At 40.2% G+C, this 15,468-nt stretch overlaps 1 protein-coding gene across 1 annotated transcript; it reads right to left on the reverse strand.

Annotated features, from left to right (window-relative positions):
• Position 1: 1 nt before the first annotated feature.
• Positions 2 to 2,757, reverse strand: LOC103971164 (uncharacterized). Its single transcript, XM_009385122.3, has 2 exons — positions 1,216 to 2,757; positions 2 to 883 (listed from the first exon to the last, which is right to left on the reverse strand). Exons 1-2 carry the CDS (start codon positions 2,624 to 2,626, stop codon positions 849 to 851), a joined length of 1,446 nt encoding a protein of 481 aa, XP_009383397.2. The 5' UTR covers positions 2,627 to 2,757; the 3' UTR covers positions 2 to 848.
• Between the last annotated feature and the right edge of the window lie 12,711 nt (positions 2,758 to 15,468).

The raw sequence follows: 15,468 nt of genomic DNA on the forward strand, positions 1-15,468 counted from the left end.
ATGTCCAACAAATGAACTTAATTCAATCATAATACTTGTCATCATCAACAGGAAGAACGTCAAGCAAATATAAAATCCAACATAAATTTGAGAAGGTGAAGTGGACGGAAGCTTTGCTCCTTCTCCCGAGAATCCTGTCACCATGTTATCACTGTCCAGTTTTCCTCCTTTTTGTATTCCTCGATTCCCCATCTTCCTCTCTCTCTCTCTCTCTTCCTTTACGATGACCTTATCTCCTCCTCTTCATCTGTCTCTAGTCATCACTTCATCTCGGGCCCTCAGTTGCTGCACTGGCAGTGGATCATGGACAGGCTGCATCCCTCCAACCATCCTTAATGAACAACAGGAACTAAGAATGATTGCTTAGCTTCTAATTATTATTAGATTAGACCTGTAGCACCATTAAATGCAGGCGAGCGGGGGTTCCTTTTCAGAGGCGGAATCCTGGGGGCTAAGAAAGCGCACCATCTTTTGTCTTGGGGAACATAGAAAGGTGGAGGAGGATGCGTTCAAGAAGATAACGACGGAAACTGAATCGTGTGGCCTACAACATCGATTAATTGATTCATCGAATTCTGCTTCGCAGTGGCGCCTAAAGAATTGATTTCGCTCTCCTTCGCTCTCCTGCACAAGTATTTTGTGACCAGGGGAAGCTTCTCACGTCTCGTACTGGTACGCACATGGCGACGATGCAGGCACAGATCAAGGGTAAGTAGCTAGGAAGCATGAAAGAAAAAGGCACAAAGCACTTGTCGTTTGCCCAGGGCGAAAGAGACGGCTGATGCAGGCAATGGCAGAAAAGGGCGACGGCCCCGATAGCAGTCATGCCATTTACTTGCTTCGGCCCGTCAAAGGTCTTCAGGTGCACTCTGGGGTTGGACGACTGTTAAGAGGAATGGGTCAGTGAGAAAGCCAGCAGCCACATGCAGTAGCAGTAACTCTTTCACAACACACACAAACTCACACAAGAAGAAGAAGAAGAAGAAGAAGAAGAAGAAGAAGAAGAAGAAGAAGAAGAAGAAAACGATTCTTTCATGCCACACTCTTTTCGCCAAAATATTTTCTCTGCATACATACACTTCCACAGCAGAAGGTGGAAACCAACAGGAAAATGTAGTAGGAGATAAAATATAAAGATGAAAAGGTTTGAGCACACGCAGAAAACAGAGGTATACGTGTTTTGCTAGATTTCTACGGCAAGAAACGATGCATTACCGTCGAGTCTGCTCGCTTTGCTGTTGACCAACTTGTCGCTGGCGTTGGTCACCGGCGCAGCGGATGCAGTGTTGCTGATGGCATAAAGAGATTTAGAAGAGAAGTAAGGCCTAAAGGCTCTCACTGGGCTCGCGAGTGCCCAGCCCCAGCTCCTGGTCCGGCCGTGAGGCGAGCTTCTTCCTCGCACGGCAGTTGAGCCCGAGGCAGCCGGGGTTGTGGCCGATGTCCTGCTGCTGCTATCGTAGTCGTCGTCCGCAGCGGCGGCCGAAGAGAGCCAGTAGGCGGAGGACATCATCCCCAGTCCTCTGAAGAGCCCTCCGCACTTGACCCGTTCCTTTATCCTCGGCCGCTGCTGCTGCCCGTCGCCGTTGTCGTGGTCCAGGTGGAGGACGATCTTGGACTTGGGCTTGGCCTCGCGATGGGACTCGACTCTGCGGAGAGCGCAGTCGCCGAACCCCGTGGAGATGCGATCCAGGAAGTCCCCCGAGAAGCTCCTGCTGCCGCAGCCCACCGACCTGGATCTGGCCACCTTCCTGCCCAACGACGACGACGCCTGGCTGCCGCTCGGGCTCTCCGCATCCTTCTCACCATTCTCCCCTTGCCTGGGGCCGGCCACCGCTGCTTGCTTGTCCACCAAATTATATGGTGTACAAGTCTGCTGCTGCTGTTGCCGCTTGGCAATGTTTCTGTTCCCTCCGCCCGACGAGGATGAAGTGGATCTTCGCCTCATGATGTTGCTGCTGCTGCTGTTGTTGTTAGCGACTGAGGAAGAGGACGTGGAGGTAGAAGAGGTGGACGAGATATAGATGAAGGACCAAAAGCTCTTCTTCCGAGGGCTATCTGCCACCCCGATGCTCCCAACGCCACCACCTTGCGCCAGGCCTCCAGTAGTCCTCGTTGCCACCGATTTGGTCCTTCTAAGGACAACATCGTTGTCGTTGGCCGCCGACACGGTAGTCGTGGTGGCGACAGCAGCCATCACCTGCCTTGCGCCGTTTCCGTATCCTCCGCCACCGCTATTCTTCTTCTTCTTGCTGTGGGTGTCTGCCAGAAAGGGGAACATGGTCCTTGGACCACCGCCGTTGGCACTGGTCCGGGAGTGGTCGGAGGCGAGCGCGAATCCTAGTCCCCCACCTCCGTTTCCGGCGTCGGAGCTGAAGGAAGTAGGGGAGGACGAGGAGGAGGAGGAGGTGGAGCAAGGGGGAGGCTGGAAGGGAAAGAAAGGGCTAGAGTTGGAGGAGGAGACCAGCTTGCTTAACTTCTCATGCAGGCAGAAGGCGCACACTCCGCCGGCGTTTCTGCGGTAAGGGTGGTCCATACAATGCATGCCCTCCCCAACTTCGTCTCCCCCTCTTCTTCTTCCTCCTCCTTCTCCTCTTACGACTCCCACCGCCACCCGTCTGTCACCCATCCTCCTCCACCTTGTTTCCTGGATCACCGGTGTCAGCCCTTGCACGAGAGATAGGAGTCAAACACGTTGAGCGAGAGAGAGGAAGAAGATAGGAGCAGGAGAGGGACGATTTCGTACGGGAAAGCAAGGGATGTGAGATATGGAGTAGACAGGTGCTAACTATTATTATTATTCTTATTTATCATCGGTACCACTCAGAAACACGGACCGCAGTCGCAGAGGCAGGTGGGGCCAACCTCTATGAATTCGACCTCGGGGTGTAGCTCTTGTCCTCTCCTCCGATGTGGTTCGACTGGACCACATGTGTTGATTTATTCTGCTATTAGGTGCGTGCCCGACCTACATCTCATCAGGCTTGATATTGTTGGGCTGATAGGAAACAGATCCAGGGGTTCCCGAATCTTGATGCGTGCGGTGCGGAGATCCCACTTTCAAAATGCTTCTTTTCCCGCCCGTCTCTTTATTTGAGATCAAAAAGAGGTTTCCTTTGGTCTCTTTGGCCCAAGGCTTTTTTCTTCTCGCATTAGACGTCCTCTTCTTGATTTTTTTTATATTCACTTGAATTCTTTTGTTAAATTATTTTTATTAAGATTGATAAATATTTTATGATTCTGAAGTAGTATCTTAGTGTAATAAGAAAATTTAGTATAAAAATTCTCGTAAATGAAAATAATATGATAATTAAGGTTTGATTCTTATATAAATATCTTATGTACTTTTTAAGTTTTGATGGAAGAAAAAAAAAAGATAAATGATTTTAGTGTTATTTGATTTCTCTTTAAAGTATCTCTAGAATTGTTATAAAGAGAAATAATAGGATAATTGTTTTGAAATTTATGTGAGAAGATTTATTGAAATAGGGCTAACTCAAGGTCATGTAATTAATCAATCTCACATGGTAAAATTTTGATTTTCTGATGTAGAAAAGATTTATTGAATCACATTAATTTAACATTGATTTTTTGGTATGTTTTTTATTGTTGATCTCTGGATATTTATTTTTAGTTTAAAATTTTTTTCTCTCTCCTCAACACTCTTTAGGTTTTTCTTCGATTTTCTTTGTCATGCTTTTCGTTTCATAGTTCTGATTGTAATAGGCTAAATCAAGAAAACTGGCATGTTGAAGAACAAATTATGAGATATGTAGACGCACAAAACTATATGTGCATGAAAGTATTATGAATCATCATGGATATTGTATTAAATCTTAAAATTTAGAAGAAAAGAAATCAATATGCAAATCTTATAAGAACTAAGAGAAGATGAGATCTGTTGGTATTATTATTTGATATTTAATCTTGATAATCTTGGATCCGTCTGAAGCCCTAATGGTATCGTTGTCATGATTCGAGTCTAATTGGCTAATTGACCTATCAATTTTATTAGATCTAAACCACTAACAAAAAATATTTAAGTTAACCAGTTATACTCTTATAAATTAATTTTAATCTTATTCATATATAGAACTAATCAAGGATGTTACAATCTCTCATACTTAAGGGTTTGACATCCTCGTCAAGACTCATTATAGCTAAAATCAAATAATATCATAGTGTATACGAGACGTAATCCAGTGGTGGCTTCATATCATGACGAGTCTAACTCCATCCACATATACTCTTTTTCTTTTCAAGTCTTTTCACTATATTCAAATACTAAGTCAGTTTTGATACCAAATGTCACAACTCGAGCTTGATGAGTTAACTAGTCTATCAATTTTGTTTAGCTTAAATTACTGACTAAAATACTTAAATTAAAATTAATAATAATATACTAATCAAATCCTTATCAATTAATTTCAATATTATCCGCTTTGTGGAAGTAATCTAATGTGATAATTATCATTTTCAACTATCTTTTTTGTTCTTATGACCTTTGGATATTGCACTTGACTTACACTCGAGAAGATGGGAAATTGTAGGTGCCTATTATATCCTTTTAATCCTGTTTAAAGACTTAATGTCTATTGATTAAGGATAATGTCTCTGCCCGGCTTGATCTACCCTTCTCTCTTTACTATTTCACCTTCAAGCATTTACGATTCCATTTCCTTTTTCAAATTTTAAATCAACCCCTAACTTTCCCTGTTTTACCTCTTGGCGTTTCAATCTTTTTTTTTTTTTTTTTTTGTGTTACTGTCGTGTAGCTTTCTCGAATGCTACCAAAGTGGCAGTCTTTGATCGACCAGAAAACCTTTTTTTTTTTTTCAGTTTTTAAACGTAATTCGATAACTACATTGCTTTTTAACATCTCTTTTAAGCTACACTATCAATTGCTTTTATTTTTTAATTTGTAAACCTAGTGTTGGAGCAGTCTCCTGACTCTCTACAACGAGTACATAGGATAATCTATAACTTGATTGTATTATGATCGATTTTCTTAACTTGGGATAATACCAGAAATACATTTAGATTCGTAATTATGTGTTTATAGATTTTATTTTTAAATTTGTATTTTATTTTAAAATATTTTAATTATTTTAGTTTTAATTGGATATTAAAATTTTATTCCATGTGAATGCCCTGATCCTTAGAATAGTCAATAAATGGGTCTTCCTCAAACTCTAGTCCCATGTATCACACATTGAAATGAACTAAGGCGATCATATACTCAAATTTTTATGAGACGACTTTAAACCTTTCCAACTCCTTCTAAAATCTCACAGATGTCTTATACTCAATAACGGTCTTCTCTTGATATCTTAGCTGTTAGAGCTAGCCCCAGAAAATTTACCACAAGGTAATTTTGGCAACACAATAAAGACAATAAAGCGAAAAGATAAAAGCGACAAGAATACCGGATTTACGTGGTTCGGTCAATTAACTTTGACCTACATCCACGGACGAAAGAGGAGCAAATCACTACTATGAAAAGGGACTATTACATATGCCTTAGGAAGATGTTCCTAGGCCATAAAACACCCAAAAATACTAAATAAGAAAAACCTCATCATGAAGCCCAAACTAGTTAATTGAGTGTGGACTTAAATCCAAAGCAAATACTTAGGTTTTCTTGTGGTGCATTTGACTTCAAAGCCCAGGCCCTTATTTATAGTTCCAATAGGAGATAACAAGCTTGATTTTCCCGATGTGGGACTATGGGACTTGCCAAACTAACAAATCTCCACCTTGGCATGTCCCAACAAAACTTGCTCCACCTTCTTCATAACAACCCCAACGGGTAATCACTAACAATGAACACCAATCAAATCCAAGCATTGCTTGAACTTGTAAACTAGAAGAGGCTTCGTAAGCATATCAGCTGGATTGTCCTTCGTATGAATTTTCTGAACAAAGACTTTTCCCTCAGCAATGATATCCCGAATAAAATGAAACTTCACATCGATGTGTTTTGTCCTCTCATGATACATCTGGTCTTTAGTCAAATAAATAGCACTTTGACTATCACAGTAAATTGTAGTAACACTTTGATGCAAACATAATTCGTTGAACAATCCTCTTAACCATAAAACTTCTTTGATCGCCTCTGTCACTGCTATATATTCTGCCTCTGTAGTAGATAAAGCTACGACAGGTTGTAAGGAAGCTTTCCAACTAACTGCACAACCGCCAACACAAAATACATAGCCTGTCAAAGATCTTCGTTTATCAAGATCCGCGGCATAATCAGAGTCGACGTAATCAACCAAAGTGTCACGATTTTTCCCAAATTCCAAACAAGCATCTGAAGTCCCTTGCAAGTATTTGAGAATCCACTTCATAGCCTGCCAATGTGTTTTACCTGGGCGAGACATATATCTACTAACCACACTGACTGCTTGTGAAATATCTGGACGAGTACAAACCATTGCATACATAATACTACCGATGGCACTAGAATATGAAACTTTCACCATATATTCTTCCTCTTCAACTGACTGTGGTGACTGAGCAGCACATAGCCGAAAATGGCTAGCAAGAGGAGTACTAACTGGCTTAGCATTTTTCATGCCAAACCTCTCCAAGACTTTCTTGAGGTAATTTTTCTGAGTCAAAAATAATTTTCCAACTCCTCGGTCTCTTTTGATCTCCATGCCAAGAATTTTTTTAGCTGCTCCCAAATCTTTCATTTCAAATTCACTACTCAGTTGCATTTTCAAAGTGTGAATTTCTAGCAAATTCTTAGCTGCAATAAACATATCATCAACGTAAAGCAACAAATATACAAAAGAGCCATCAGTTAACTTCCGGAAGTAAACACAACTATCATACATGCTCCTCGTGTAACCATGACTAAACATAAAAGAATCAAACCTCTTATACCACTGTCTTGGAGACTGCTTCAATCCATATAAGGATTTCTTTAACAAGCAAACATGGTCTTCCTTACCATCAATTTTAAATCCATGAGGTTGCTCCATATAAATTTGTTCTTTAAGTTCACCATGTAAGAAAGCTGTCTTGACATCAAGTTGCTCTAATTCCAAATCATACATGGCAACTAAAGCAAGCAAAACACGAATAGAGCTATGTTTAACAACAGGTGAAAAATACGTCATTAAAATCAACACCATATACCTGACTATAGCCCTTTGCAACCAATCGTGCTTTGTACCTTGCATCTTCAACCCTTGGAATATCTTCCTTCCTTTTGAAGACCCATTTGCATCCAACAATTTTCTTACCTGAAGGTGGCTTCACAAGATCCCAAGTTCTATTCCGATTGAGAGATTCAATTTCTTCATTCATCGCAATCAACCACTTAGCAGAATTATCACAAGAAATTGCATCTGAGTAGGAATTAGGCTTACCAACTTCACTTGTCTCTTCTGCAATAGACAAAGCATATGCAACCAAATTTGCATATCTTTGTGGTGGTCGAATATCTTTCTGTGGTCTATCCTTGGCTATGGAATATTGCTCTTCCTCTAGATCATCTGCGTCAGTAGACTCGGGACCACCTATTGACATTCTTTGAGTAGAAGAGTTTGACTGAAAAGAATTAGAACTCCTAATCTCAAGCTCCACCTGCTTCTACGCACTATCATTTATACAACTAGTAGAATCCTCTTTGGAAGATAACATAAACAATTCATCAAAAGTAACATCTCTACTGATTATAAATTTTGGAGATTTGGGATCAGAACACTATAATCTGTATCCTTTCACCATAGAAGCATACCCAAGGAAAATACATTTTTTAGCTCAAGGCACTAATTTTCCTTCATTTACATGCATGTATGCTGGACATCCAAAAATTTTTAAATCAGAATAATCAGCAGAAGTACCTGACCAAACTTCCTTCGGAGTTTTAAAGTTAAGTGCTACAGAAGGAGCGCGGTTGACAACGTAACAGGCCATATTAATCGCCTCTGCCCAAAAGTCCTTTGTCAACCCTGAATTTGAGATCATACACCTTGCTCTCTCCAAGAGTGTTCTGTTCATATGTTCGGCTACACCATTTTGCTGAGGCGTCATCCTAACAGTGCAATGCTGAACGATTCCTTCATTTTTACAGAATTCTTCAAAGTCACCTTCATAAAATTCCATGCCATTATCTGTTCGAAGCCGCTTAATCTATGTACTTGTTTGCTTCTCAATCAAAGCCTTCCATTGTTTAAAGGTTAGAAAAATATCATTTCTATGCTTCAAAAAATAAACCTAAACTTTCTTGGAATTATCGTCAATGAAAGTCAACATATACCTAGCACCACCCTTAGACTGAACATGAGTTGGACCCCAAAGGTCTGAATGAATATAGTCAAGAGTACCTTTCGTTTTGTGAATTGCTGGAGAAGTGAAGCTGACTCTTTTCTGCTTTCTAAAAATGTAGTGTTCACAAAAGTCCAGTGGCCCAGTACTCTGTTCGCTAAGTAGACATCTTTTGCTCAATATGCTCAAACCTTTTTCGCTCATATGACCCAAACGCATATGCCATAATTTGGTGATGTCAGAATCAGACAATGATGATGACGACACTACAACCGAGCCTGTGACAGTAGTTCCCTGTAAAATATATAAGCTACCAGACCTACAAGCTTTCATAACAATAAGGGCACTTCTAGAAACTTTCATAACTCCACCTTCAGTTGTGTATTTACACCCAAGAGCCTCTAGGGTGCCTAAAGAGATGAGATTCTTTTTTAAATTAGGAACATTTCTAACATTAGTGAGCATCCTCACAATACCATCATGCATTTTAATTCGGATTGTTCCTACACCAACAATATCACATGCGGCATTATTGCCCATCAAAACAATTCTACTATTACAAGATTCATATGTGGAAAACAAATCCCTATTGGGACACATATGATAAGAACAACTTGAATCTAAAATCCATTCATTTTTAGACATCGTTCTGTCATCAATAGCAAAGAAAATATTTTCAACATTCTCATCAGATGCTACACTAGCTTCAGCGGACTCAGTAGTTTTCTCAACAAGTTTTACTTTTTACTTTAATTTATTTTTCAATTTAAAGCAATCAGCCTTAATGTGCCATATTTTATGATAATATCTACATTCCAAATTTCTATGTTTGGATTTGGATCTAGATTTAGATCTATTACTGTTAAATTCTCTTTTATTCATTCTACCCCTGACAACCAAACCCTCAGCCTGATTCTCTCTACTTTCCCCAGTGATATTCCTGTCTATCTACTCCTTAGATTTTAGTGCAGATTTAATTTCTTGATACGAAATTGTTTCTTTTCCATAAATCAAAGTATCACGAAAATGCTTAAAAGATTGGGGAAGAGAACACAAGAGTAACAAAGCCTTATCCTCATCATCAATTTTTTGCATCTATATTCTCCAAATCCATAACCAAAGAATCAAACTTATCAAGATGTGAGAGTATAGATGTACCTTCAATCATCCGAAGCATATATAGACTCTGCTTCAAGTAGAGACGATTCTCCACTGTCATCTTCATGTACAAGGCTTTAAGCTTATCCCACATGCTCTTAGCCGTAGTCTCCGTAGCTACCTCCCGTAAAACCTCGTCAAAGAGATTTAGAATGATGCTTGATCGGGCCTTCTTATTCATACCCGCAAGCTCTTCTTTTGACATATCATCTGGAATGCTTTCGGCTCCCTGCAGTACCAAATCAACTCCGTCTTGAACTAGAATGGCCTCCATCTAGAGTTGCCACAAGCCGAAGTTGACATTTTTGTCGAATTTCTCGACAACAATCTTTGTTATTGTCATCGTTGCCAAAAGATCCCGAAACCAGGCTCTGATACCAGTTTGTTAAAGCTAGCCCCAGGAAATTTACCATAAGGTAATTTTGGCAACACAACAAAGACAATAAAGCGAAAAGATAAAAGCGACAAGAACACCAGATTTACATGGTTCAGTCAATTAACTTTGGCCTACATCCACGGACGAAAGAGGAGCAAATCACTACTATGAAAAGGGACTATTACATATGCCTTAGGAAGATGTTCCTAGGCCATAAAACACTCGAAAATACTAAACAAGAAAAACCTCATCAATAAGCCCAAACTATTTAACTGAGTGTGGACTTAAACCCAAAGCAAATACTTAGGTTTTCTTGTGGTGCATCTGACTTCAAAGCCCAGGCCCTTATTTATAGTTCCAATAAGAGATAACAAGCCTGATTTTCCCGATGTGGGACTATGGGACTTGCCAAACTAACATTAGCACCTTACCCCATGTAACCTCCAACATCTCCCCAAGCTCTCGAGCTCATTTTTCTACTACACTAGCCTTCTTCTCAAGCTTTGAATTGAGTATCTTTACCAAATCGAACTCTTGAGCCAACCCCAATAGCCTCTCTTCTATATCTAGGTTGTTGTCTCGGATGCTTTCCAACTGTTTGACTAATGTAGTAAACGCTTGTTAAGTTTCCTCCAACTTTTGAGCCAATTGATCATCCCGAGCTCTCGTCTCGACTAGAACAATAAGAGGAGGATCAACATCGGCATCCTAAGCCGGTCAAACAGGGCCGTCATATAATGATGGTGTTGCAAAATATGCAAAAGAGTAAAAAAAATAAAAAAATAAAATGTCACGACTTGGCTTACCAATACTTCATGATGATAACTCTAATCAAGCAGCACCTTAGAAGGAGAGAGCTAGATTTGTTTTGCCTGACCCAAACAAAGAGATTCCCAGGTAATATTGCTCCGAGGTTTCACATTTATCTCATATCTTCTGCCCCTCATATAAACCTCTCCATCTTAACTACAACAAAAACCCTAAAGTTAGAACGGGTAGATCGGCTATAGTCAAAGTAGCAAAATATCGAGATTTCCCCTTGTACAAGTCAATCATCGACCTTGGCCCTTCTTCTCCTTGGCCCAAGGGAGACCTAGGGCCCTTTGGGACTCTCCACAAGCTCTAATGCTGCCAAAATAGGACTCTCTATAGGCTCCAACGCTACAAAAATAGGACTCTCCATAGGCTCCAACGTTGCCAAAATAGGACTCTCGTAGGCTCCAGGGTTGGCAAAACAAGGCTTCCATTTACGACAGGCTCCTTGGACCTCCTCTCCTCAAAAGACGAGGGACCCTCCTCATGACCACTTTATACCTCTTCTTGGGCCAGTCGATGCTTGTGTTTTGGCCCGACTAGGTCAAACCCAACTCTTCGGGCAGCACCTCATGGATAGGGGGTCAAGATTGCTGAGGTGACAACTACACTAGAAGAGTAGCCATGCCACTATTTCTTCAAGGAGTACAGTCCATGCCTATAAAAAAGAAAGACTGACATTATGAAACTGTAGAAGATCAAAAGTATGCAACGACGAAGGGGATCGAGATATACCTTGAGAAATCAAAGTAAGAATTGCATTGACCAGCCAATTCTAATCCATCTTTCAAATGGTCTTGAATGAGGAAAGAATATCCTTTAATTGAAGCATCTAGTCCCCTTTCTCATCTGACAACATGGGAGAGGCATGGTCAAAGGAGTGAGCTGACTAAGAATGGTTGAACCCTCAATCATAACTAGATTTACAAAGAAAGAGCTTCTTCCGGTCCTTATTATTTAAAGGGGCACCGATGAATTTAAAACCTCCCTAAGCAACTAGATAGTAGTTACTCTTTCTTTTGTATAATAAAAAATAGAAAGCAAATAGCTTACGAGATGGTATGCATTCTTTTTTCTCATTATATTATTTGATATTTTATCATTTATATTGCTTGTTGCATGTGATATCCATAAATTTGTGTTATGAGAATCGGATTATGATAAGATCACGATAATGAGACCGATTCGCCTTTAAACATAGATCCTAAATAATCTCGGTCATAGGTTACTTGAGAGGGACATCGAGATAATCAGATAGACTAGTGTATTGTATTCCTATAATATGATGAAGGCGACTGATCTCATAGCTGCTCGTGTGGAGGTACTATGGCTGCAGTGCAAGTGTTCATTGGAGAATGAGTTCATTGATTGATCCAATCACGGAATACTAGATGATTAATGATACCTCATTATCAAATAAGGATTCCGTTATCATAGTTGTGTACCTAGTTCTTAGACTTAAGACACTAAGGATATCCTGTATGAGTACTTTATTCTCTAATATCGGACTTATAAGCTTGAAAGTTTTAGATCTAGCACAACCAATTATCAGGAGTGGCAGCCAACCTTACGAGGACTATTGAGTGTCAATAAAGGATCAACCACTCTAAATGTCATAAGAGAAATATCTCATATATTCTTACTCAAACAAATTCATTGCTAGGGTCATTCAGATTGAGAGAGAGTTCTCCGTGAGAATTCGATGAGAGCGAGACGCGAGTAAAAATCATATGGGTCTAACAGCACTATGCCCGGTATACAGTCTTTGAGATATTAGATGGACAAGAGACTATAAGTATACGATAACTAAGGACAGGTAAGTCTAATAGATTGGATTCCTATGTATCATCTGGGGACTACGACGTAGTGGCATAGTACGTCCGTAATTGATGAGTCGAGTAAATTATTATTAAGATAATAATTTACTAAGCTAGAAGGAGTTCTGACATGTATAACTCATAACCAGCTCGATATTGGGCCTAGATGATCACACACATATAGTAGGCATTGCGACGAGTAGAGGTTCGAATATGAGATATTCATTAGAGCCCCTATCTTATTAGATATCCAATAAGCCCTTGAATTATTAAATCCTATGGATGAGATTCAATAAGAGCCAATAAGAGATTATTGAATAGAGATCCACTAATCTAAAAGACTTAGATAGTTAGATGGAGATCCAGTACCCAATAGAGTATAATCCATTAAGGTTAAGTTAACAAGAGACCTCTACAAATAGAAGGGAACCAAATGCTCATAGGCTATAGGTTTTTTGTTGCCACCTCATATTCTCCTCTTCCCTGCTCCTCCTCAGATAATAGGCCTAGAGATTTAAGGAGTGTCGTTATAGCCCTACTGTGTGGATCATCGCTAGAGAGGAGGATGCTTGACCTCCTTCACCCTCTCCTATAAATATGCAGGGATTTAGAGATATACGATCTCCCTAGGTAATATAATTTTTCATATACATAGTTTTCAATTTTACGGATTTTGTGCACCAATCTTCACATGACAACGAACATAATTTATGAGAAATTTAAGGATTTTTGCTTTTTGTTTTTTCGTTGCGCATGTGATGTTGCCCCCAGAATTCCCTACAATGCCTATAATGCCGACACACTTGTATTTCTTAATGAACACTACTAGATAATGCCAAGAGATAGGAACCATCCGGGATGGAGATATGCCCCACCATTTAAAACAAGATACTATCACATGATGAAGGGGGGGGGTGGGGGTTAGAGTCTCGCCTTGAGGGCATCACAAGACAAAGATAAGGATCTTGACGCTAAACTAAATGGATACTAGTTAAGATGGGGAGCCTACAACTCAAACTCGATCGAGATAGAGTATTTGATTCACAAGCACTCAAAGAGTAGAACACCCACTACTAAGTTACATTCATGTGCACTCTTCATCAGTCCTAAATCTCATATAATCCTATAGTCTATGGGAGTTACCCCCCTTGAGGTGGAAGAGGCCAGGGCTCCTCCCGATCTTGGATTATGACAACGTGTGGACTTTAACTGATTGATATCGATAGATTGAAGGGAACTTGCCCGAGAAGGAAGAGACATTCTAACCTAAGTTATAGGACTAAGTGATAGATGACATGAGGATGGACTCACCTCTTTTGGAACCAAAGCTAAGAAGAAGGTTCTCGAGGTTAGGGTTCGAGCAAAGGAATAAGCCCCACCAAATCCACCAAAAGATGTTTTAAAATACAGAATGACTCCTCTCCTCTCATGATTTATACGAGTATCCCTTCGAGGTTACATCTAAGGGACATTGTCGTATTGTTGTGATGCCAAAAATAGAAAAAAAATTATTTGATCCACTACTTATGCAAGAGAGAATTTGGGGAAATCTTCCCGTCACCAAGGTGCTAACGAAGGAGGATATGATGGAATCTCTATCTCTCCTTCAGCATTACGATAATCGATGAGTCTCCCTCGAGATACCCACTTCACTTTCTCTCTCTCATTTCCCCTTCATTTATTAAAACACTAATCTAAAGGATGTTAAAAGATACTAATAGTGTCGCTTGTGGGATCTAGCCTATGACTATGAGAACCCCAATCAAGATAAGGAAGTCTCCCACTCCCCACGAAATCACTTTCCATAACTAAGACAAAGTATCTCCTTGGGATCGGTCTTCTAAAGTATGTGAGTTGGGTACACTTGACCCGTGTAAGAGGAAATCTACTACAATGAAAAAATGAACCAGGAAGGCACTCAAGGCGCGTGAGTTGGGCATGCCCGACTCGCGTAAGAAGAAATCTACTATGACGAAAAAATAAGCTAGGAAGACACCCAAGGCACGTAGTTGGATACACCCAACCCGCGTAAGAAGAAATCTGCTATGACGAAAACACGAGCTAAGAAAGATGCCAAAGGCATATGAGTCGGGCACGCCTAACTCGCGTAAGAAAAAAATCTACAACGGTGAAAAATGGGCTAGGGAGGTGCCTAAGGCATATGAGTTGGGTACGCTTGACCCGCGTAAGAAGAAATCTACTACGGTGAAAAATCGAACCATGAATAGTACCCGAGACACATAAGGTACGAAAATGCGACCCACACCCGATGAAACCCGCTATAAAGATATGAGACAAGAATGCTCAAAACACATAAAGACCAAAAAGACTTGCTCCAAACCCTAAAAACCTTGAAGCATGCTTTCGGTGGGAACAAAAGATAGGGAATATAAAATTAGCCAGCCATCATTCATCATGTCAATGCTATATCAAGCCAACACCCTCCTATCCATAAAGATCAAAGACCAAAAGGCAACTCGAGTCAATTACCAAGTTATCGAGTTGCGGAGTTGCCAAGCTACCTCCTATGCAGAATATTCATGGAATATTCATAGAAAAATAAGAAGACGGTTCAAGTTAGTTATGAAATGACTCCCCCTATAGAATATTCATAGGAATATTCTCAAAAGTTCATAAGGCTATTCAAGTAGAACCAACTCCCTATGAAATATTCGTAGAGATATTCTCAAAAGATTAGAAAATAGTTCGGGTTGGTTACGAACTGGCTCCCTTGAGAAATATTCATAGGAATATTTTAGGAAGATCAAAAGTCAGTTCGAGTTAATTACAAATTGCCTTCTCTATAGGATCTTTACAAGATGTCTCCCCCTTGAAGTTAGTATAAAAATACATCCTTAGCTCTAGATTAAAGAGGAGATGAGGAGAAAATGTGCAATCAAGTACTAACTTGAGCATAAGAGGGATCAGCTCAGGAAACCCTTTTTAACCTTGGTTTTTGTATAGAAACAAAGTTGAGAAACCTTGCTCTATCCCATATGACTCCTTACATACGGAACAGGGTCATGT

The sequence above is a fragment of the Musa acuminata genome, chromosome BXJ1-11 (assembly GCF_036884655.1).
Source record: "Musa acuminata AAA Group cultivar baxijiao chromosome BXJ1-11, Cavendish_Baxijiao_AAA, whole genome shotgun sequence".
NCBI classification, from domain to species: Eukaryota; Viridiplantae; Streptophyta; class Magnoliopsida; order Zingiberales; family Musaceae; genus Musa; species Musa acuminata.

Bases quoted from the DNA above. Each gene is read 5' to 3' on its own strand.
- LOC103971164 (XM_009385122.3), bottom strand. From the start codon at position 2,626: ATGGGTGACAGACGGGTGGCGGTGGGAGTCGTAAGAGGAGAAGGAGGA. The intron at 884-1,215 runs GTAATGCATCGT...TCCTCTTAACAG, and splicing joins CAAAGCGAGCAGACTCGACG to TCGTCCAACCCCAGAGTGCA.